The sequence below is a fragment of the Mandrillus leucophaeus genome, unplaced genomic scaffold (genome assembly GCF_000951045.1).
Source record: "Mandrillus leucophaeus isolate KB7577 unplaced genomic scaffold, Mleu.le_1.0 Scaffold223, whole genome shotgun sequence".
In the NCBI taxonomy this organism is placed as follows: Eukaryota; Metazoa; Chordata; class Mammalia; order Primates; family Cercopithecidae; genus Mandrillus; species Mandrillus leucophaeus.
The window spans coordinates 4,157,658-4,181,285 of record NW_012102288.1 but is presented as its reverse complement, the minus strand read 5'-3'; the positions used below and the strand labels follow the sequence as shown (position 1 = coordinate 4,181,285).

At 38.1% G+C, this 23,628-nt stretch overlaps 1 protein-coding gene across 1 annotated transcript in view; it reads right to left on the bottom strand.

The window, feature by feature from the left end:
* The window catches only part of PKHD1 (polycystic kidney and hepatic disease 1 (autosomal recessive)), a 507,823-nt gene that overhangs the window by 200,783 nt on the left and 283,412 nt on the right, over positions 1-23,628 (bottom strand). The window contains 1 exon segment of the mRNA XM_011981329.1: positions 18,956-19,084. Coding sequence (XP_011836719.1) covers positions 18,956-19,084 — 129 coding nt within the window.

Here is a 23,628-nt window from a genome sequence, read left to right as displayed (position 1 = left end):
CAAAATAAAATACAATAAAAATTCTAAGTCTCCCAACCAACTGAATGGATCCTCCTCTCGGCCAAGGAGATTCCAAAGAAACCTGAAAAACTATCTCAGGCCATGACTGGAAGAAGTGGTCATCAGACATACCTCATTATACATTCCTCCCTTTGGAATTTAGGTACAACCGACCAGCATTAACATTAAAACAGATATATTAACACTGACAGACTGTTTTGGAGCAATAAGTTACTAAATTCCAAACTCACTCTAGTATAGCATCACATGACAGATAGCAGGTCCTAAAAGTATCAAAGTATTTTACCCCAAAATATATTTGTCTGTCATATTTTGAAATGGCAATGCAAAGCTGTCTCTTATGGGGGAAATTTACATTCTTTAGAGACTCACATTCCATTTCCAGGTCCTTTTTAGATCCTGAAGAGATTAGCTGAGAGTCTAGCACCTTATAAATCTTGGAATAGGAAATATTTGCCATCTATTACCTCTAAGGGTAGTCACCTAAAGACTTCATCTTCATAATAAGAACCTTGGTATCCACAACCCCTTATCTTAACCCCGACACTTCTTTCTGTTGATTCCAGGTTTTTAGATAATAATTTAACTCTTTCAACCAATTGCCAATCAGAAAATCTTTGAATCCACCTATGACCTGTAAGCCTGCTTCCCACTTCAAGTTGTCCCACCTTTCCAGACCAAACCAATGTATACCTGACATGTGTTCATTGATGTCTTATGTCTCCCTAAAACATAAAAAGACAAGCTGTAACCCCACCACCTTGGGCACAAGTTCTCAGGATCTCCTGAGGCTGTGTCACAGGACATGGTCCTCATATTCAGCTCAAAGTAAATCTCTTCAAATATTTTGCAGAGTTTGGCTTTTTTATCAACAGAACTACTCTCAATCTTGATTCCATAGTGTGTCAAAGATGGTTTGTCATACCATATTTACAATATTGGTAATATGGTATTACCAATGTCATACCATATTTACAAAGCTTTAGTGAGATAAAATAAATATTTAATACCATGCTTGGAACATTAAAAAAACTGAACTCATATTATTATAATAATGGGAACATTGTTGCTAGTACTACTACTGTTATCACCATACTCTATAATAACTGTTCCTATTTTAAATGAAGGATTTGATATTTTTTCAACATGCCATAGTCTTCTATGGCCTTATATTTATATAACTTATTACTTTTTCTGACAAAAAACAATAAATGTGAATATCTCTACTATTTCTTACATTATTTTTTACTGGCAATATTTTATGGCCTTCTGATTTTAACTTCTGACCACTAGTATGCAAGTAACCTCAGATCTTGAAAAAATAAGTGCAGTGCTTGGAACTGAAATTCTGGTATGGTCCTTATTAATGCAATGTGATTTGGGCTTGACCATGATGGGAGATTGTAGAAATAGGATAGGAAAAGAAAAGATATTGGAATAGTAGAGCTTATAAAAATTGTGGTTAAAGTTTTCCTCTCTGGGTGAGGCTTGTACTAAGCATGGGGTGGCAAAAACTATGTTATTAATAAAATACTATATTTTCTAAGAACAAGCCTTTCCCTTCTCTTTGTTACCTGAAAAACCTAGGCATAAAGTTACATGAGTCTTTGGTCCTGATTCTCCATTTCCTTTGGGGAGAAAAAAAAAAAGTCCACATTTCTCACACAGCTTTGGGGAAAAGACTCATAACCATACTTAATGTATAAAAGCTGTGATTTCCATGCAAACTGCTGCTTTCCCAGAAAAATGTAAAAGCCCCCTTTAGCAGTTTAAAATCCTTTAACCATTTCCTTCCTGTTCCACTTGAACTAGGGGCCAGCTTGCTCTGCCTAAAGCCTTCCCTCAGTGGCTTTCAGATTAATAAGTTAATTTAAGAAGTATTAGAAACATTCTTAATTCATTCAGACTTGCAAGATATCATTAAATGCCAGGTATGTACAGTAGGAGCCAAGAAGAGTTACTCTACAATTCTCTCAGTCACGAATAATTTCCTCACCATACTGGGATTTAGGCCTTGCACTGCAAACAGCAAAACTTGGGCTTCCTCACAGTAGCCAATGTCATAGCTCTAAGCCTGCATCAATGTTTACTCATTTACACTCTTTCTTTTATAGTTTCACCAAAAAAGAAAACAAACAAAAACAGGTGCATCCACACTATAGAAATGAGAAAAAGGTAACCTCTGAAACCATTTCACAGCAAACAGAAGATCCACAAGCTGCTCACTAGCTAAAACCACAGGAGGTGTGTCAGGCACCTTGATGCTGAGCCACGGGAGGCCTGCAGGCTGGGAAGGCAGTAAATCCCCAGAGAGCTCTAAACTCCTGATTGGCAAGCGACACCAGGCCCATCAGCTCCTCAGGTGCTGAGCCACAGGAGGCCCGTCAACTGCTCAGGTGGAAGGTGCGGGAGGAGGGAGGAGGCAAACTGTGTGGAGGAGCTTGAATGAAAGGCCACTGGCTCACCAGGGGAGATGGGAAATGAGAGGTGCCTACTGGGAATGCTAGAGTTCAGAGAACTTCATCAAGAAAAGGAATGAACCCACCCCCTCCTTGCATAGTATATCTTCTTACCTGCAGGGAAACGCATCTCACAGAGAGTACATTTCTGGCCCAGGGATTCTAAATAAATAAATGCTAATGTAGAATGATTCCCAGATTGAGTTTTGCAGCAGACCACCAGGTCTTCCAGAGAAAATCAGCACCTCCTTGTCAGTTGCTAAGGTTCTTAGGGAATGGTCACCCTCCATCCATCCTTTGTTTGCCAAGATTCTCAGTATGATAGTGACACAGTGACATCTCCCCCTTTCCCAAAAGTCCTGGAAATACTTTAGTAGGGACTTTAGTAGGGACTAGTCTGTGACTGCATCTCACTCTTTCATTTATTTACTCTAGCGTTTGTTGTGGCTATAAGTCAAATCCTCTGCTTTGCATTAGAGATATAAAAAAGTCAAATACGACATAACCTCTGTTCTCAAGGTGACATAAAAGTAAGTAATATTTACAGAATAAGGGTATATGACAGAAATATATCCAAGGTGTTGTAGGAACCCGGCAGAAGGAGAATTAAATCAAATGAGGATTCAGGGACAGTTTCTAGAAGAGGTGACACCAAGTTGAGTATTAAAGGACAAAAATAAACAAGCTGAAAGAGAGGTTTAGGGTGGGGAGGGAGAGAAAGGAAAAGAAAGGAGAAGTGAACGAAGTTACAGGTAGTAAGAAGAGCAAGTAAAAATAACTGGAAAAGACATAGTCGATTCCATTCAAGAACAGTGATTAGGTAAGTGTAACTGGGCAACAATGCACACAGGAGAACAGCAGACAATGAGGCCAGATCACAAAGGACTCTGCAGTCCAAACAAATATGTTTGAAATTGACTCTGAAAGCTTCAGGAAGCCCCCAAGTATCATGCAACATCAATATCCAAGACCAAGGCCTCAGAAAAATTAAAGCCTGCTGATTTTGAAAATTGGGTTTCTCAGGTTTCTGTAAAGGATGACCTATTTCCAACAAAATAAGAAAAAAAATTATTTCAAATTCACAGTCTAGCCTTAGCTCTGGTTCCTGAAGTAAAATTTCTCACTATATTTTGTCACTTGGTTTTTAAATCTTTTGTAAAACCATATACAGGCCAGGTGCGGTAGCTCACGCCTGTAATCCCAACACAGGCCGAGGTGGGTGGATCACAAGGTCAGGAGTTCCAGACCTGTCTGGCCAACATAGTGAAACCTTGTCTCTACTAAAAATACACAAAAAATTAGCCAGGTGTGATGGTGTACACCTGTAATCCCAGCTACTCAGGAGGCTGAGGCAGGAGAATTGCGTGAATCCGGGAGGCGGAGGTTGCAGTGAGCCAAGATCATGCCACTGCACTCCAGCCTGGGTGACAGAATGAGACTCTGTCTCAAAAAAATATATATATATACACACACACACACACATATGGTCACGTATAGCATACATAGCACATATTTTACTAACATGTCTTTAAAAGAGGATGCTTGCTACAGTAAATAAACACTAATATGATATTAAAACTCAAGTAAATGCCAAATATTCCTTTTCTGGAAGGATAAAATTTTAACCATATATTCCCAATATGATTTACTTTCTCATAAACATATTAATAAATTGCTAATTACAAATATGTACTGCAATACTAATGTACTAATGTAATAAATATTATCTACGTAATAAAACATATACAAAAAGAAAATGTTCAAGGAATAGATTAAGGAAAAATAAAGGTTTTGATATTTTCTATTTGTTCTTCAGTAAGTCATCATTCAAACCTATGTTGGAAGCCCCCTACTAACTTAGACAGCTAAGACAGATCTACACCCCCATGCTTCTGTGCTCTGTGCAAATGCATGTAGATGTCAGTACACCTTTCATTAAACCAAATCAACTAAAGGAAGAGGAACGGACATAGAGAGAGTCATAAAGGAGAGTGGTGAGGTAACACACCTGTGGTGGGCTGTGTAGTCGATAAGAAGCTGAGGCAGTGGAGTTGGATGGGAGATTACACCTGTTAAATCAAGTTTAGCCTAAAGCTGCCTCCTTACATATTTTAAGTCTGGCTTAAAGGCTTCTCCATAGGTAGTGAATTGTAATGTAACTGGATATGTAAACAGACTGTAAACTACTCTTGTACCCATCACAGAGCTTCAGCCAATCAAAGGCTGAACCAATCTGGCCATTTCTGTACCGCATTCCTGTTTTCTGTATATCACTTTCCTTTTTCTGTCCATAAATCTTCCACCACATGGCTGCACGAGAGTCTCTTTGAGCCTACTGTGGCTCAGGAGGCTGCCCGATTTGCAAATGGTTCTTTGCTCAATTAAACTCTGTTAAATTTAATTTGTCTAAGGTTTTTCTTTTAAAATACCCTTCCCTCAGCTCCCTGAGGTCAATGTGAGAGTGAAGGAAAACACAAATTGTGAACCAAGCTCTTGATCCTCTTTGTAGTACATGAAAAGCAACCTGGGGTGAAGGCAGGCATAGAGGCAGGACGCTTTATCTGAGGAGCAAGAGAGAGTCATGGGGCTTCCAGGAGAGCCTTAGCCCCAGAAGTTCTTTCCCATATTACCAGAACTCTGGAATCTTAGAGACACGTTTGTTTCTTGAGGGGCTGATTTTCCCATTTTTCTCCAGGAGCATTTAGAAGTCAGCAATTTGGGAACCACTCTACCTAAGGTATGTGCCTCTATTTCCTCACTACAGGTGATCTTGCTAAATGTAAACCCTATTCACAAAATGTGTACCATCACAGGATCTTGCCCACTTCTCTTTTCCACAGGATTTAGTAAGAAAAAAAAATGATGTGATGAGGATTGGAATTATCAATACCTCAACTTATGGGAGGAAACTCTGCTCTAGACACCCATCCCCGCAGATTTCTCAAGAAGGAGGTGCCACACACTACTTCCTGCCCTATGATATACTGAGGGGGGAGGGAAGGGGACTGGTGTGTCAGTTTCAGAGTTTTGATTCAGGACTACAGTCATGTCCCCTGAGCAAACACCCCAAGCCATTCAGCCTCACTATGCCAACAGCAATCATTCCTGCTGATCCATCACACGTTCACTGATTATGCTGTCAATATGAATGAATGAGAGTGGCTGGGATTTAATCAGCATTCTATTCAATCCACCATGCCTCCATCCATTCGTTCACTCACTCAGTCACTCCTCTAACAAATATACAAAGAACTTCTCCTCTTCTGGAGCTTCCCTGGACACAGGGAGAACAAAGATGAGAAGGCCCCATTGGTGTCAATAATATTCTAGAAGACAGCAGAGAAGTGCCTGCCATTTGTACTGCTGACCACACCCCGGCCAGCCTGGGCACAGTGCAGAACATTCACCACCTCCGTGCATAGGCTTTACAGACACCATCTCTCCACACACTACTCCTGCCTGAAAACTGCAGTCAGATGGGTTGTCTGTCATTAAGCCTGACAAAAACCCAGCACAATCTAGGTAAGAGCAATGTTTTTTATCCAGACACTAAATTGCAATCAGGTGACGTTATCATGTAAATAAAGAGGCAAACAGATGGTTTCAAATAAGATCCAGGGCTTTCAGAGCATTGCCGATGTTACAAATGAAGAAAAGCAAGGATAAGTCATTAGACACAGAGCAGGCCCTGGAGTGCACAGCAGTCCAACAAACAGAATCCTGGCCTGGATAATGCAGCCAAAACAAAAGGCAGTCACTTACTGCTTGCAATTGTTTGTTAATCAAATACCACTAATTTCCAAATCTGGGGATATGTTCTAAGAAACATATATTCATACTTTTTCCTTAAAATATACTTTGCAATGGTGTCATCTGTGTATATCACCATGACCTTTAATAACACCACTTTCTAAAGGCTCTGTTTTATTTCCTCCCACATGTTTAAATAGGAACAGTGTAATGAACTAGACAGATTCAAGGAATTCAGAGGCCTAGATTTGATTCTACTGTCTCTGTGATCTCTGAGCTTTCTTGGACATGCTCTCTTGCGATCATTTCCCTCAACTGTAAAATGTGAAAACAAAAAATGTGGCAGAGGCCATTAGCTGCTTCCCAGTAATAAGATCCTTCCTTAGTAATAAGAACTCCAATTTTTAGCTAGATTGTCACCTAACCAAAAGACTACATTTCCCAGCTTCCTTTCCAGGTAGAAGTGGCCATGTGGCTAAGTTTACACCACTAAGATGTAAACAGAAGTGTCATGTGAGAAGTAAAAGAAGAATCCTTTCTCCTGTCTACTGCCTGGAATGTGGCTGCAATGGCTGGTGCTCCAGCACATTGATGGATCACACAGTGAATTTGGAAATAGAAAAATACTGGAGGACAAAAAGGTAGAAGGGCTCCAAGTCTCTGACACCATGGAATACATTTTTATGTAAGAGAGATATAAACTGACATATCTATCAACCTCATACTGTAATAATAATTTTTAATAAAAATAATAATTTTCAGGTTTTTGTTATTCACAGAAGACTTAATCTGCCTAATACCTGGATACCTAAACTCCTAATTCCTAATACCTGGACACTAAAACTCCCAGAATTGTTGTGAGCGTTAAATTAGGTGTGAGAATTCTTTATACTCAAAGGGTTTCCCTGAATCCTCAGCATATAAGCTGCTCTGTGAATAAAAGTGTTGCATGATCAAACATGCTGGAGAACAGCCCGTACTATATCCCCCTCCGAAAGTTATACAACCCAAACTGTCATATAAAAGGCTTTGAAAAAAAAACAGAAACAAAAAAAAAAGTATTTATCTGTGCTCAGTCCAAAATGTTTCAAATTTGTTTGACTTATTTATTTTTCCATGATGATGCTTTAAGGAGCTTATAAGATACTTTAAGGAGCTTTAAGGTGATGCTTATAAGGAGCCAGTTTCAGAGGAAACACTTTGAGAAATCCTTGGTAAATTTCTTACCAGTTATAGTTAATATCTAAATTGTTGCTTTCAGCCTTCAAATATGAATTGTAATTGAATTTACTTCTATGCCAGTCCAGGTCCAGGTCCCACAGTATATGCTTTCATCACTCTCTGAATGTTTCCTATAGCACATTTGTCAGTCATATTCATTTTTAACTACATGCAATTATATTTCTATCTCCCCCACCAGGCAGTAAGTTCCAGGTGGGTCTTGAAACTGTTTTGCTCATCATTTTATTTCCAATATGAGGCAAAGTGGCACATAATAAGTTATGCACCCAATAAACAGTTGCTCAATAAATGCATGATTTCTGAACTCTGTTTTCATATCACACATGCAAACAGCAGTGATGGAATAAATGTAAATCAATTTTGGCTTTGCAAGGGGTTTTAATCTCTTTTAGCTCTCTTGGATGGCATTTGGACCATTAGCTCCACCAGTGCCTATGTATATACTCTTAATGAACTGAACATTAGAATGTCCCTTCTAAGTATCATTATTTAGTAGACATAAGGAATCCTGAGTAACACTGACCTAAAAATAAAAATAGGAGATTTGTAATGTACTTGCAGATAAAGAAAACCTCAGAATTCTCAGCAAGACCCATTATTGGGCTCAACTGGTCTGGATATCCAAGATAGATCACGTACACAGCTGGAAGCTGAGATTGGCTCTTGGCTACAGCTTATCTCCATCAGGGGCTGCCAAGCAGTGCTACAAAAATGACCTTTTCATGTGATTTGGATTTCCATAGCCTAAGGGCTGTGTTCTCAAAGGAAACACCCCAATGGCAAATGAGACTTCCAGGCAAAAGGATCTAATGCAAGCGTTCTTGTGACCTAGGCTTCAAAATCCCAGAACATTATTTTATTAATACAATCTATATCAGTCCATCTAGTCACAAAGGCCAGCCCAGATGCCAGAGGAGGGCAGGAAGCCCCATGTCTCCGTGAAGGAGCAGCAAGCATTTATAGGAAGGAACAAAATTTATGGCAGCCCTTTTTGGAGAATTTCTGCAATAATGACATGGAAATTATGATACCTATTAGAACCGGTACTAGGTGCTGTTACTCAACCTTCTAACAGAGGAGCTTATCACATTTTATTCTAATATTTATTTATTTAATATTTTGATAACCGTATCAATAGAACTGATTTCTTTTATAATTCTACTTTATTTTATATATCAAAAAATTATTTAGAGAATGGGTCTAGGCTTTACCAGACTGCCAAAGGGATCTAGGACACATAAAATGTTAAGAACTCTTGAGCTGCTTAATAGTGTGGTAACCCAAGGGTCAGCAATGAGCCAACTATGCCATTCCTGCCCCTGCTGGCCTGCCTGTACCTATAAAGACCTTGTCACTTCAGCAAAGTTCTTATCTCTAAACCTCTGCACATGAGGAGACTCCAAAAGCTCCCTCAAGGGAGTATAATCAACTCAAGAAATGGCAACTGTACCTAAACCATTGATTGAGAAATCATGAATTATTTAATTTTACATTTCAAAAAATATCCACATGGAAAACAGACCATAAAGAGAAAAAGAAGTAATTCAATGAGAACATGTGAAAAGAGCCCTGCTCTGCATTAAAAACTCCCATGGGCAGCTGCTCCTTGCTTGGCTTGTACTTCCCAACCCCAACCAGGGGGGTAAAATACATATGTAATCACTCAGGTTCCCTTCTTTTGTAAGAAAGGCCTCTGTAACACTCCTCAAAGAATATTAATTCCATGAGACAAAGTTCTTGGGGCAATAAAACTAGGTAAATTATGTTTATGCATTTTAATCAGGGGAAATTTTCATTAACCCTCAGCAAACTTGTTGCAGTGCAAATCATAGAATATGGGGTTGGCACAAACTTTAATGGTGATTTCTTAGTAGGGTGACCCACTCATTCTGGTTTGCCTCAGACTTTCCAGGTTTTATCACTGAGAGTCCTATGTCCCAGGAAACCCTCAGTCCTGGGTAAACCAGGATAGCAGGTCATTCTCTTTACCAGTGATTTTAAAGATACTAGTTCCTGATATCAATGTCCCCAAATAAATATTAAAACCTATGGATGCCACTTTCAGTATTCCAGAGCTGAAAGTAATTAAACAATGAGCTCTGATAGAGTAATGTTGCCTGTTTTAAATAACATGGACTTCAATTCTTACCTCCAGAATTGAACTCATTCTAAGAGTTATACATAATCTCCTAAATTTTAAAACAAAATATATTTTGTACTGTGTTGTGTTTTTGTAATACTCTACTTTTAGGAAAGGACCGTGATTCAGTGATTTTGTTTTCTTTGTTTGTTTGTTTGTTTGTTGTTGTTGTTGTTTTTTTTGAGACGGAGTCTCGGTCTGTTACCCAGGTTGGAGTGTCGTGGCAAGATCTCAGCTCACTGCAAGCTCCGCCTCCCGGGATCAAGTGATCCTCATACCTCAGCCTCCCAAGTAGCTGGAATTACAGGTGCACACCACCACGCCAGGTTAATTTTTGTATTTTTGCTAGAGACAGAGTTTCACTATGTTGGCCAGGCTGGTCTCAAACTCCTGACCTCAAGTGATCCACCTGCCTTGGACTCCCAAAGTGCTGGGATTACAGGCATGAGTCACCGTGCCTGACTGACAGTACTTTCTTAAATGACATAACCTATTCTGTTTTCCAAATCAAGCTGATTAAGCTATGCACATTAACCAGTTTGGTGGAACTGAACCTATTACCTGAGCCTATTAATTTAGAACACTTGGCAGTATTGTAACCAGAAAGTGACCAGGGACAACCTGGCTGCCACCTTAAAAGTCTGCTCATGGGCAGTAATGGCTTTTAATTTTAACAAAGATATGTGTATCCTTGAAGACACTGATATAATCCAGATGTGTGAAACTATAAAACAAGCAAGAGATGTTACATTAGGTTTTGCATTTAATTAGTGGGAGTCTGCACAGAGGATACAGTTTATTCTCAAGCAATTTCCAAATTACCATCCTCCTTGTACTCCTTGGAACATTTACTGTTAACCACCTCCATCATCTTGGTGTTGCTCCTTTCTTGCCTTGCCTTCTACTGTCCTGGTTCTGATTTCATGACGACTCATTCTACGACATCTCTTCCTGTCACTTAAATTAGCATTTCCCTAAGATGCTGACTTCTACCCAATCCTTATATCTCTCTGCAATAGCTCTCATATGAGTCCTAATCCCCATTCAATACTCAAGGCTTCCTTAGTCAATTCTTCTGAGGATTACCAAATTGCAATCCAGATTCTCAGTTGGCCTTCCTTTTAATCTTCTGGTCCATATTTCCTGTTACTATCTAGGCATCTGCACATGAACCTGAGCATATGTCTATAATGGAATTTATTATCCTCCCTGCTAAACCTACTCCTTTACATGCATCCCCTACTTCTACTGATGGTACCCCTACACATTCACCTGTGTGTAAAAGTTCTGGTCATCTTTTCAGATTCATTTTTCTTTATTTTTTTTGCAATCAATAAATTGCTAAGCCCTATCAATTCTCCTTTCCCATCAAGTTTATGATACATATTATATTTTTCCATAGCAGCCATCCTTGCATTTACTGCTACCATATAGCTTGTAATTTGTATTGTTAAGGCCAAAGTATACTTAAAATCCTGGGGAAAGTAATGCATAGTTTCTTTAAGAAATAGTTGTAAACTGCTGCTGAAAGTTTGTACAGGTTGCATAAGGAAAGAAGTTGCTATAGTAGCAAAAAAAAAAAATTACACCTATTGCAACTGAAGGAAAGCATCATAGGTGTTTTACAGGAATACCTGCTAGAATTCTCTCAGGCTACAACAGAAGGTGCCCAATAGGGTCACACCTCTGGAAGACTGAGATGGAGTATTTGAAATCATAAAAGCAGTTAATCTCTAGGTGGGAGTAGGTATCAAAATAAAACCCCAGTCTCTTATATACTTCATGCTTGCCAATTACCTCCACCCCATGATCTTTACATCCTGGGGACGTGCGCCCCTCCTAGAAAATGACTATGATCCATGACGCTAACACTAATAGACCATGACAATTAGTGTGTTTCTCAGGTGAGTGAAAACAAGAAAAGGTTTGTAAAAGCCCTCTATTAGAGTAAAACTCAAATTAGTTCCAGCAAGTTAGCAAGCCATAAAGAGTGTCAAGGTCTACATGACTTTGGATCCCAAGAGTAGATACTAAGTGAGTTCTAATTAGCCCAGAAACAAATGCCATGATTGAATCAAGCAGAGATGGACAAATTAAGATTAGAAAAAGAATCTCAACCTATTTCAATATATTTATATTTTTTATGTTTATTTTGTCAAAGGGAAAATGTACTGTTATTTTAATCAAAATTTCATTTTTATGAAGAAAAGCATATATAGTTGGCAGAAAAATTCTTTCTAACTCCAACTCCTAATTGTCCACCCTGGCAAAAGCACTGTGTCACAGGTCTTGATCAGAAAGTGTAGGGGACTGCTGCTATTTATTTGGGAGCATCCATTTGAATCACGGTCACTGCAACTAGAAGGAACTCCCTAGCCTCCAAGTGTTTCATCTCAAAATTCAATCTTATTTTAGGAACAAAACAAATAAAGCAATAATAGTCCCTCTAATAAATTTTAGAGGTCAACTTAAAACACTGGGTTGAAGCATGGGGACTAAAATTTCACTCAGCTTTGGTGTAAAACATAATATAAGTTTGGGCAATAATCTGAACATATTTCATAGCATTTTACAATTTATAAAACACTTGTATTATCATGGTTCATTTTAGTTGGATTAGAAAGCCACTACGTCTCCTACCAACTCAACAATTGTATGTGTCTATAATTTACATGTATATTAATATTTATAAGTAAATCTACTTCAAAATAAAACAAATAAATTACTAGGTAATCAGTTCATCAAGGGACTCCATATAGCAAAGCATTTTATACTTAGACTGCTTTAAATTGTAAGTTTCTATAGTATATTTTTAAACAATTTGATATATGAAAAGTTTATTTACATTCATCGTTTCAAAAATAAACTGCTTAGGAATGTTGGTGAGAACACCTGCTCCGTGGAGTCTGAAATCCTGGTTCTTCCTTCTAGTGGTGAGGACATGACTTTGACATCCTTAAAGCAAGGTTCACTAAGGTCTATGATTCCCTCTAAGAAATTGTCTAAAAGGAAGGAGAAATAGTTTCCAAAGATCCTTTCATCTTTGACTTGAGATTTTCTTTTTATTTATATATTTTTATTTGAAAATAATGTCGATTTAAAATTTTGGGTCAAAAGTAGCTTAAAGAACAGCTTTTCCATTCACTTTCTAAACAAGGTCAAAGGAAAGTTCAACTGTTGTCTCCCTGGATCTTTAATGTGTGCCCTGAAAGAAAATGATCCAAATATGTTTCCTCCATGTCTTTCTTCATCCCACCACATCCCTCTCTTCTAAGAAGAGGCTCTGGTTACACATGTAAACATTTGACCACAAGTTGCAGTCCAACAACTATCGTCCATTCTCACTGCAAAGTGAGCAGTTCCAAACTAGGGGCCCAATTATGTTTGGAGAGTTGACAAATACCACTTTCAGGCAGAGGAGAGGTGGTATAATCAACACTAAGCATTACAGGTAAAAATAAAATAAAATAAAGAAACTAAAAACCCTTTGAACAGTCTGTCTCCTGGTGTTCTGTAATTTCTGATTCATGCAAGCCAACAGAATCTAAATAAAGTCTTTCCAGACAGGGAAGACAGCACAAATTTAGCAGGCTCTAAAGCACCTTTTGAATTAAGTCAGGTACATCTGCTTTTAATTACATACATGCATATATACTTACACACATAAACACATACACAGAGGTAGATTAAAGACAGCTGCAAATTCTTAGCTATTCCTCCCATTGGGAGGTGGAACCTAATTCTCCTCTCCTAAATCTAGGCAGACCTCAGAACCTTGCTTGACCAAGAAATTTATGGCCATGATATTCTGAGCTTGCCAGAGCCAGCTCAGAAGGCATGTGGCTTCCAAATAGGTCTCTGGGACCACTTACTTTTGGAACACCCTTTCTTAGGCTATTCCTTCTTGGAATCCAGCCATCATGTTGTGAGGAAGCCCAAGCAGCCCCATAATTAAACCCATGAGGAGAGGAACTGAGGCCTCTTAGTTGATTGTCCTGAGCTCTCAGCCAATAATTAGCATCAAGGCCCAGCCATATGAGTGACCCATCTTAAAGGCATCTAAAGGCAGCCAAGGTTAGCCTTTCAATGACCACAGTCCAGCCACTATCTAACTACAATGCATGGAAGAACCCAAATTAGAACATCTCAGCCTAGCCCTTCCCCACAAAATGGTAAGCAAAATAAAATATGTGTTTTACGTTGTTAGGTTTCTGGGTGGTATGTCAGGTAACGATAGAGTTTCAGAACACCCACTCCACTTGTCACCATTCTGATGTCACACATTACAAAAAGGACTCCAGTAATTGAAGTCTAAATGTCTTCCCCTCCCACTTGCTAATCCAGAATAAGTGGGGCAGCGGTCTTTAGTGCTTTTATGTCCCATCTGAATGGTACAAGACCAAAATTTGAGAACTGCACAAGCTATAAAACATCACCAATATTTGTTTGGTTTCTAAATGGTGTTGTAGACCTACATCTCTGCTATAATTCAGTATGAAATACTGAATTACACGTAAGCTCAGATAAGAAAAAGGTGAATGAAGTCAATAGTGCTATAATCACAACATTTTATAGAAGTTCCTCCCCTCAAAAATTACTTTCTGATTTATGATCATCCTGCTTCATATCACCAACCTATTATGATGTTTTGCAACTTAACAAGGAGGTGCATTACATATTGCCCTCTTTGAACACCACATGGCTTTGACAAGCTTCTCTGGCATTTAAGGTACTGAATATTAAAAATCAGAACAAACAGAAGAGCTATTATAAAAGAAAAACAGTGCTCTCCCATTCATGTCTTCACATAAGGACAGTTCAAAGTAATATAGAGAATGTAACAGTAAATTCTACCACACACATAAACACACAAAGATGCTGAGGCTACATGATATCATATCTGTACCCTTTAAAACAGAATCCTGAGAAAGCACTGGAGGCATCTTAAAGAGCAGAAACAAGAGTGATCCTTTTGCCACTCTACAGCTACTCTTTATGAAGGTTTGAGATTTGCATAGTAAGGCAGAACTTGTTCCTACTACTTAAGAAGTTGAGAATGCATTCAGGCCAATTTTTCCAATATTTAGAAAGCAAAGAGAGTCAGATACACTTATTTGTTGAAGCAAAGTTATCATGAACTTAAACTACAAGAGCAAATTCTTAATGATTACCTCAGCTTACTCTATATAATACCACAGAGAAGAATTTACAGCTCTTTCAAAATCCAATGTCCATAAAGATAGAACGCCTTGAAGGAAAATGATACCATACTTAAGATAGTGATATCTTTTATTAGTACAGTAAAGTCCTATTTTTATGGAATAGGATGGGTCTGAGGTCATTCCATAAAATTGATTTCCCAGAAAATGGAAATAGGCAATTTACTCTAAGAATTTTATTGAAAAATTATGCTATTCTATTTGAATAATGATGGGAATGTTCTACACGTTTCCTTTATTAATGAATTAAAATACACAAAACACCATAAAATTATATTAGAGGTTCAAAAGTATCACTTAAATCTTTTTTACCAGTCACTTTCATTTTGTAAAATCAGCAGTTCCATTAAAATCGTATTATGTAAAAATGGGTTTTTACTGTAATAATAGTTATTACCTATTTAGCTCCCAAGGATGTTGTGAAAATTAAATAATAAGCCATTGGAAAGCAAATACAAAGCGTTGCTAATACCAGAGGCCAAGAGGGGCAGCCAGATGGAAAAATGAAGGAAAGGAGCACCTGATACATTACAAATCACAGCTTTCATCTGTAATTCCATTACCGCCAAAACTCTATGCGGTGGTCATGTGCACTGATGTTATCTCATTTCATCTTTCTTAACATTATGATATATTAATTATAGCCCTAATGTTATAAATAAGGGTCAGAAAGGTTTACAGCTTGTCCAATGTCACACTGTTGTAAATGTCAGAAGCCAAATGTGAACCCCAGGTTTATCTTAGTCGACAGCTCATCCTATACCCTGAAGGATCCCCAGTAAGCCCTTGTGTCTCATAACTGCCCCTCTAATTCTTACCTCATCTTTCAAAATTCACTTCATATGCCTCTTCTTCCATGAAGCCACCTTTACCCCAGAGACACTATGATTCTAAACACATTCAGTATTTATTATGGCTATTTGCTGTATTATTGTGCATTGTGTGTTTTATTAACCCAGTTAAATCCCTAGCTGTTTGAGGTCACAGTTATTATATGGTACTTGACACTGGGTTCCCAGATCGTGAGCACCTGGAACTGTGCCTTGAACACAGTGAATGTTTGGTAAATATTTGCTAAAGTGAACTGGAAAGGGGGTGTTCATTTGAATTACAACTACATTTGCTACCAGATGCAAAGCAAATGCATTTACTAATGGTTCATTGCATTAGAATGGTTCTAATGCAATGGTTCATTGCATTGAATACCTCTTTGGGAAGTATCTCCAGTTTTTCCAAGCATGTGTGATAAGATTAAATGCCTCAAGTAGTGTATCTGACGTACAGTAGATACTCAACAAATAGTAGTTTTTTATTTTATTTTTGTTTTATTTCAAGTTAAGGGAAGAACGTGGATGGTAAAGAGAGGGGCATAAATTCAATATAATATATAGCCTAATTTGGAGATATCAGAGCGGTATGGATGGTAAGTTTTTTTGAAAAAAGAAAGATACAATGAAGAGTTAGAACTCCCGATTTAAATTCTCTGATTTTCTGCCCAGCTTCTTTACTTATTAGCTGGGTAAACCTTGAGCAGGTTACCCTCTCTGCATCCTAGATTTTTCATCTGTAAAAACAGGGATAATAACAAAATCCACTTATAGAGTAGTTGTGAGAATTATATGAAAAAAAAATCCTTCTAAAATACTTAGTATAGTGCATGTCACACACCAAGCACTCAAGTTATAGTTGCTACTATCACTATCATTACTATCATCATGAAAATCATTTCATAATTCTTAGGAATCTGTTCAAAGGAGAAGACATTATTTTCCAGACTGTAAAATCTTAGAGTGGTATGTGTCAATCCTGTCAAACCCAAAGATTTATTTCTGCTATTGAATTATGAATGGGAGCAATGAGTTCATGCACTTCATTCAAACGATGCTTACTGAACGTCTACTTTGTGCCACAGTCAGGTGGACAAATTTATTTGATTTAAAGAAGGCTAGGAATGAAAGAAACAAGGGGAGCCAGGAAAAGGTGAAGAGTTCAGAGAGAGACAAAACCACAAGCAGAAAACAAAGTTAGATTCAATCCAGAGACCCATTAGTGGTCAAAATATCAGTCTGTCAAAAATCAGAAGGGAAGAGTAAGGCAGAGCAGCTCCTGCATAAGACCCCAATCTGAGTGGTACAATGGATTCAATTGCTCATCAATCACAGGTCATTTGTTGAAGATAGAAGAGGGGTTATTAGAGAACAGGAGAGGGGCAATGAGCAACGATTTTATTTTTTATATACTACACATCTGTTTTTCACTCACCTGTCTTTTCATGTGAAAGCTAGAAATAATGAAAAATAACCGTGTATATTTTAAAAATCTTAACTTTTCTGATTCTCACAATAACACTGAAAGGTCAACTGGAAAGTCCTCTCTACATCCAATGTCTGTGCCCCACCTCCTTTCCCCCACCCAGCATTGATTTGTGCTATTTAAGAGCAGTGTCACGGAGAATTCAGGCCCATACTATGTTATTATGAGCTGACCATAGACAAAGGAATGAAGGATAGTGGAGAAAGCCAGGGATCCCGGGACCCAGGGCACACAGTGGACACAGTCAACTGCAGGGCCAAGCAAGATGTCCAAGATGGCTCCTTGCTCGGCATAAAAACTCCAAAGGATACTAAAAGCTTGGCAACCTTCAAAAGCTTCTCTTGCTTCCTGCATGGGGTGGGGGAAGCAGCTTGCTTAGTAGGAAAAAACCATAGCCCAGGGCGAATCCGCTGGCTAGATTAATCAAAGACATGGCTGAGACAGAACAGATTTTTCCTTTTCATATAGGAATGACTCACAAGCTTGTTTATTCAAAAAGTTACATCCTCCATCGAAGAGAGGTGGTTGATGGGGAAGCGGGATGATAATAATAATTGACATTTGTACTGGTCAGCCCACCCACGCCTGTCCCTTGTGTCTCTGGGCACAGTCACACAAACACACCACCAATGGGAAGAAGGTGGCTTGTATATCTTGTTTCATTCTTCCTTCGTTCTGCCACACAAATAAAGCAAAGAATACAGTGACCCTCTTATTTTACTCGTAGTCATTTTAGAAAGGGAATGTGCTTTATTGGTTCAAGATGAGGACTGGAGGAAAGACTGCTTGGGTTCAAATTCTGACTCTGCCTAATTGCAAACCATGGGGCCCCGAACAAGTGACTTAATTGCCATAGGCCTCTGCTTCTCCATCTGTAAAAATGGGGATAATAATGTGACTTATTTCATAAGGTTATTGTAAGGATTAAATTAGTTGGTACATGGAAAACAGTTCCCGGCACATTGTTAGTTCTCAGTAAATGTTTGACATTATCATTATTATTACTTCACAGATGGTTAAATGTTCTTCCATTACGGATCTTCTTTTATTCACTATTATCTTAAGAGGTTCAAATTAAACCATAAATGTAATTAGGTCTTTTGGGGAAAATATAATTGTCCTATGAAAAACATTTTCTTCTCAGGCTAGGGAGATATTCTGGAACTTTTGAAAACTCTCTTTTAAATAAGAAGAATTTTGTAAGTATGACTGTGTGTTTCTGTATATCTAAGAAATCATCTTTTTAAAAATATATGTGTATACTGGAAGATAGGTCTAGATAGATAGATGAATAGATATATAGATAGATATTTTTCTATTTTATTAACCTACTTCTCTGCAATTTTGAAAATTCATAGCAACCGAAGAGCTTGACATTTTTCTTCAGTCCTGTATTTCAAAATTCACAAAGGCAAACCACCAGAACACATTAATAAATTGTTCTCTTCCATACCCTCTGTGTCTTTCCAACTTAAGGATACTAGAACCTGTAAATCCATTCTCTGACCTGTAAATCCATTCTCTGACACATGAAGAAAATTAACCAGCTAGTGGATTATTTTAACTCCTTTCAGCATCACAAGTACTTATTCCACTTTTAATGAAGATATGCTAGGTTAACGTTGGGGGATTTCACTGGTCTATGAAATTGCTCTCCTACATTAACCCCCCAAAAAAGAGGAAGAATGAAACAACGTAAGTGCCTACTTATTTTCATACTCGTTACTGTGTTGTACAATATAAATGAAACATAGTAAGATCTGGCTGGGTTCAGCCTGTCTGTGATTCATCTCCTGGGTTATTTTACTCACTGGGTAAAATGAGAACGTCATCCCCAGGGCCTGGAAGGGAATTGTTGTATCCTCCCCAGCCTTCTTCAACACCTTGCCATGTTTCAGGGAGGGACCATTTTAAAGCTGATTCAGGTGCAGAGGTAGAAGCTAGAAAATAAAAAAAAAATTTTGAAAATCGAATTCATTGTGATAACTTCCAAATACTATCCTTATTTTAGGATGCTAGTGGTATTTTCACCTCCCAAAGAAGTTGTCTTTTAACATTTTATAAGTTTCTGTACAAATATTTATCAGCTAAAAAGCAAGTAATTATTCAATCCTTAGATTACCTTCACTTCTGAAAAATATCCCACTTTTGTTATTATACATTTGTGTTTTGCCTTATAATATGGCATGCTTATCATGAAATATTTAGAAAATGCAAATAAAGAAAGGTAATAATTGCCTATAATCTCACTACCTTGCAATAACTACCTTTTATTTCTATTTCCTTCCAGAATTTCTCAGAATTTTTACATAATTGAGATTATATCAAATCCTGTTCTTATTTTTTACACCCAGTTTGAATTTTGCTTAGCTTAGCCTATTTTCCTAAGCATTTTATCATATTATTTAAATGCCTTGTAAACATAATTTTAGTGGCTACATATCATATTTTTTAAATCTGTAATTTACTTAATTCCTATTGTCTGACATTAGACTCTTTTTACTTTGTTAAATTGTAAATAATGCAGTGTTAACTGTCTCTATGCAAATCTCTCAATAATCCTGATTATCTTCTTCAAATACATTCCTCAATGGAATGACTGAGTCAAAGGTTATGTTCTTCCCACAGCTCTCCGTACATATTAAAGGCAGGGTAATAATCTAAAAACTTCTCAGGGCAGTAACTTACAGACAGATCATACATTCAAACCAGTTTCTATTGATTCTGCCTTTGATGATCAAATGGCATTTTCTATTCAACCGTTCTACTAGTATCTCCATTGCATAATTGAAATGTAAATCTAATAATTTCCAGTGGGAACTATCCAATATCACATCACGCACAACACCATGCTGAACCATATCTACTTGTTCTTTTCTGGGACATGATTACTAGTGCAGAGTCAGAAGGGCAGAGAGATTGCCTCAAAAGAGTAGAATGAAAAGGCCTCCTCTTTTGAGGGGAGGGAAGGAATCATGTCCATGATTTGCTAATTTTACAACATAAATAGTGAGCACCTTCTCTATCAGACCTGCCCTTGAAAAGGAGGGATACAAAAAGAAATAAAATGTCACCCTTGCCTCCAAGGAACTGATAGTGTTATGTCAGTATTAAGAGGATAAAAACTCTACACAGGCACTGAGGGGAGTTCTTTTTAATGGTACCTGATAATGAAAGGAAGCAAGATTTTGCCAGGAGAAGCTTCCTGAGGGAAGTAGAATCTCAGCTGCATTTTAAAGGCTTAGAAGTTATTCAGGTAAAGGGGAGGTTGTGATGAGTATATGGCAAGAGGGTTGCACTGCAGACAGAAGGATGAGCATGAGCAGAGGCAAAAAATGGGAAGTCCACTGGAGGAATGATAAGAAATTTGGTGTTGCTGAACCACAGGGCTAGAAGAGAGGTAAGTGACAAGGTTGGTAAAATAGACAGAGGCCAGAGTATGAAGGATGACAAAGGTGGAGGGGCCAGAGACTTCCAACCCATTAAGGGTATTATTAAGAAGTGGATGAATACAGTTTGTGCCATAGGGCATTTGGGGTATCTTTGTGGTCTCCAGATGGAGCTATGCAGCAAGCAGTGGAAAAAATATGAATTGGAAGGATGGGAAGAGCTCTGAGCCCAAAGATGAATTTGGCATCATCGCCCTAGAAGCTGTATTTGAAACTCTGAGGGTGGTTGTAACAGCTCCAGAGGATTTCAAGGTGAAAAGGGAAAATGCCTGATGCCAGAAACACGAGGAACACTTAGTTATTTTTTCTACCAGACCCAATTCCTCAGTAGTCATGGTTTAATTAGAGCTCCAGGATAACCTAAAAGTATATAGATTGTGGTCAAGCAGAAACCATAGGCAATTTAATTAGTACAAAATATACCACACACCTTGGGAATAAGGCAATGTCTTGGAATAAGGATCACTCAGTAAGAGGCTTTATAAACATTTCATAAACTCCAATACTGTAATACCTTTCTAAGTTTTCTCCCAATGTTGCCTTCTTCCCAATATTAGACCCAAAATACCCAGTTGGGGGTTGAGTAGGGGTATTTGTGAGGGTGACCCCTAGCTTGCCCCACAAAGTCCAGATAAAATGTCTCTGATGCCTCATTTCCAGTGATATTTCAAACAGGCAACGATTGTTCTCTAAAACTTCATGCCAAGCTCCAGGAATCTTTAGTTACTCCAATTTTATATCACAGATGATGGAAACAAATATTCTGTACTTTTTTCACCTTTACTCTTGCTTATAAGAGGGCTGACACAGTCTTTAGTTGGACAAATTAGGCCTTCAGGTAGCTATTCTAATGAAGGAAGGTTATTATGCACAAATTTAATTATTCTATACCATCCTGTCTTAAGATAAGAACACTAACGGATAAGAAAACATGTTTCAGTCTCCTGTCAGAGTTATCAGATTTCTATACAATTAATATTAGGATTCTATATGACTACTATTGACAATCAAATTTGTGGAGAGAAAAAGAAGCCTCCAAGAGTTAAAGAAGCATCAGTCAGAGATCTACTGGGAGAATCAGAAGAGAGGAAGGTCTTGGAATCCTAAGTAATACAGCGTCTCCAGAGAGCACAAGTGACCTTGTTAATAGTAGAGCTCTGGTAAGAGAGAGAATTACAAGTGACTGTTAAACTTAGCAATCAGGGCATGGGTGATCCAGATGACAGCAGTCCCAGTTGAGTGGTTCAGATGGAAACCACATCACAGTGGATTGAGGAATGCACTGGAGGTAAGGAAGGAAAGATGTTGGGTCAGATCATCCAAAAAGCTCACTGAGGAATGAACAGTCTTAAGATTTGAGAACCACAGCCTTTGATCTGTCTTCTGAATCTTTAGATAAATTAGACTAGTTTCAAAACTGCAGCCCATGAATTTTGGTCTGGACCAACATTCCTGATGAGGCCTCTCCTTGCTTCCCTGTAGAAATTTGTCACTCAACAGCCAGCTAAGATTTTAGGTGGTCTCGAGCCTGATATATGAGCCAAATGTTGCCCTCCACACCTTTGCTCTTCATCAACCCAGGTTTTCATGGCTCTGCAGGAAGACGAGGCTAGGCTTTTGAGAATTTTGCAGGACAGCGTCTGCTAATGGAAAATTCAATATCCACAAATCTGTTTTGTTTTGTTTTTAATTGGGAGGCACTGAACAGAAGAAGCCAGTAAGGAAAGAAAGATTAACTACACAAGACAATGAGTTGTTTGCTGATGCGGGAAAGTGTGGAAGATGCAAGAAGGGGTGAGTTAACTTTGAACAAGAGTAGGGCTGCCTGAATCTCAGAGATCAAAGAAAGGAACAAAAACTTAAGTCTGTGGGAAAATTTAGGAAAAGAATCCCTGATGATCTGGATGTTCTCATATGACCATGGACAATATGTGCACTTAGTATGGGTGCATACTACATACTCATATGGGTTAACATGTAGATAGATGGTTAACTCATTCAAACATTGGATTGACCCATTCAAACAATGGAATGAATGAGTTAACACAGATAGATGAGTTAACACAGATAGATGTGTTAACTCATTCACTCATTCATTCTTATTTTCGGCAAAAAAGTGATATTGCAATAATTTTACTCTTTTACATAGAGCTACTCACTAAACAAAATACATGACCATGTTTAAATTTTGGCATTAGCACATATGCTACATATCATGAGAATCAGGCAATGTCTTGGAAGTATGTTATTTAAAATTTCTTCCTGATGAATGATATTGTACTAAATCTGTAACTCTTTGTGTTTTGAAATAGTTTTCTGTCCCAAACTATATGAGGTAGGGAAACTGGCTAGATTTTAATATAACTCATAAGTTAATCTATGCTCAATAAGGTAATGTAAGCACATTAGAGGCTACATTGTATAGCAGAAGGAACACTGGGCTGAGCTGAGACACCTGAGTTCTTATCTAGGCTCATATGACTGACTACTGATATGACTAAGTTTAATGTCTGGACTCTGGACGTCACATCCCCATTTGTAAAATGAGGCAACTGGATAGGATAGCCTGTAAGGTCTCCACCTTTGTTAAAATCCACAACTCTATGAAGTATGGGCTTTCTATTTATCAGCAGTTGTAATTGAAGCATCTCCACTTAAACTGACCCCTTCTAAAAAGCTCTGAATGCTAGACACCACGCCGTCCTTCCAAAGAATCCTTAGTACAGAAATCATCATACTACGTGCTGAGTAACACCACCCTGACTACAGATGGTTGAGCCAAGAATGGCCATTCATAGACGGTCCAGTATCCACAGAAGGGCGCCTGGCATGAGAGCTTCCCCAAGAGGTATATCCTCTACGGACTAGGCAGTGACACAACCAATCAAATCTCTTCTTGAGGAATATGAACATAGAAACTTTCAGAGAAGAGAGAACTATCCTTTTCCTTGTAACAGTTATTTTAAAACAACTGTATTAATTGATTACTTAGTAGTTTGACTGACATCCCCAAGAGATCATAAGACCCCATAAAG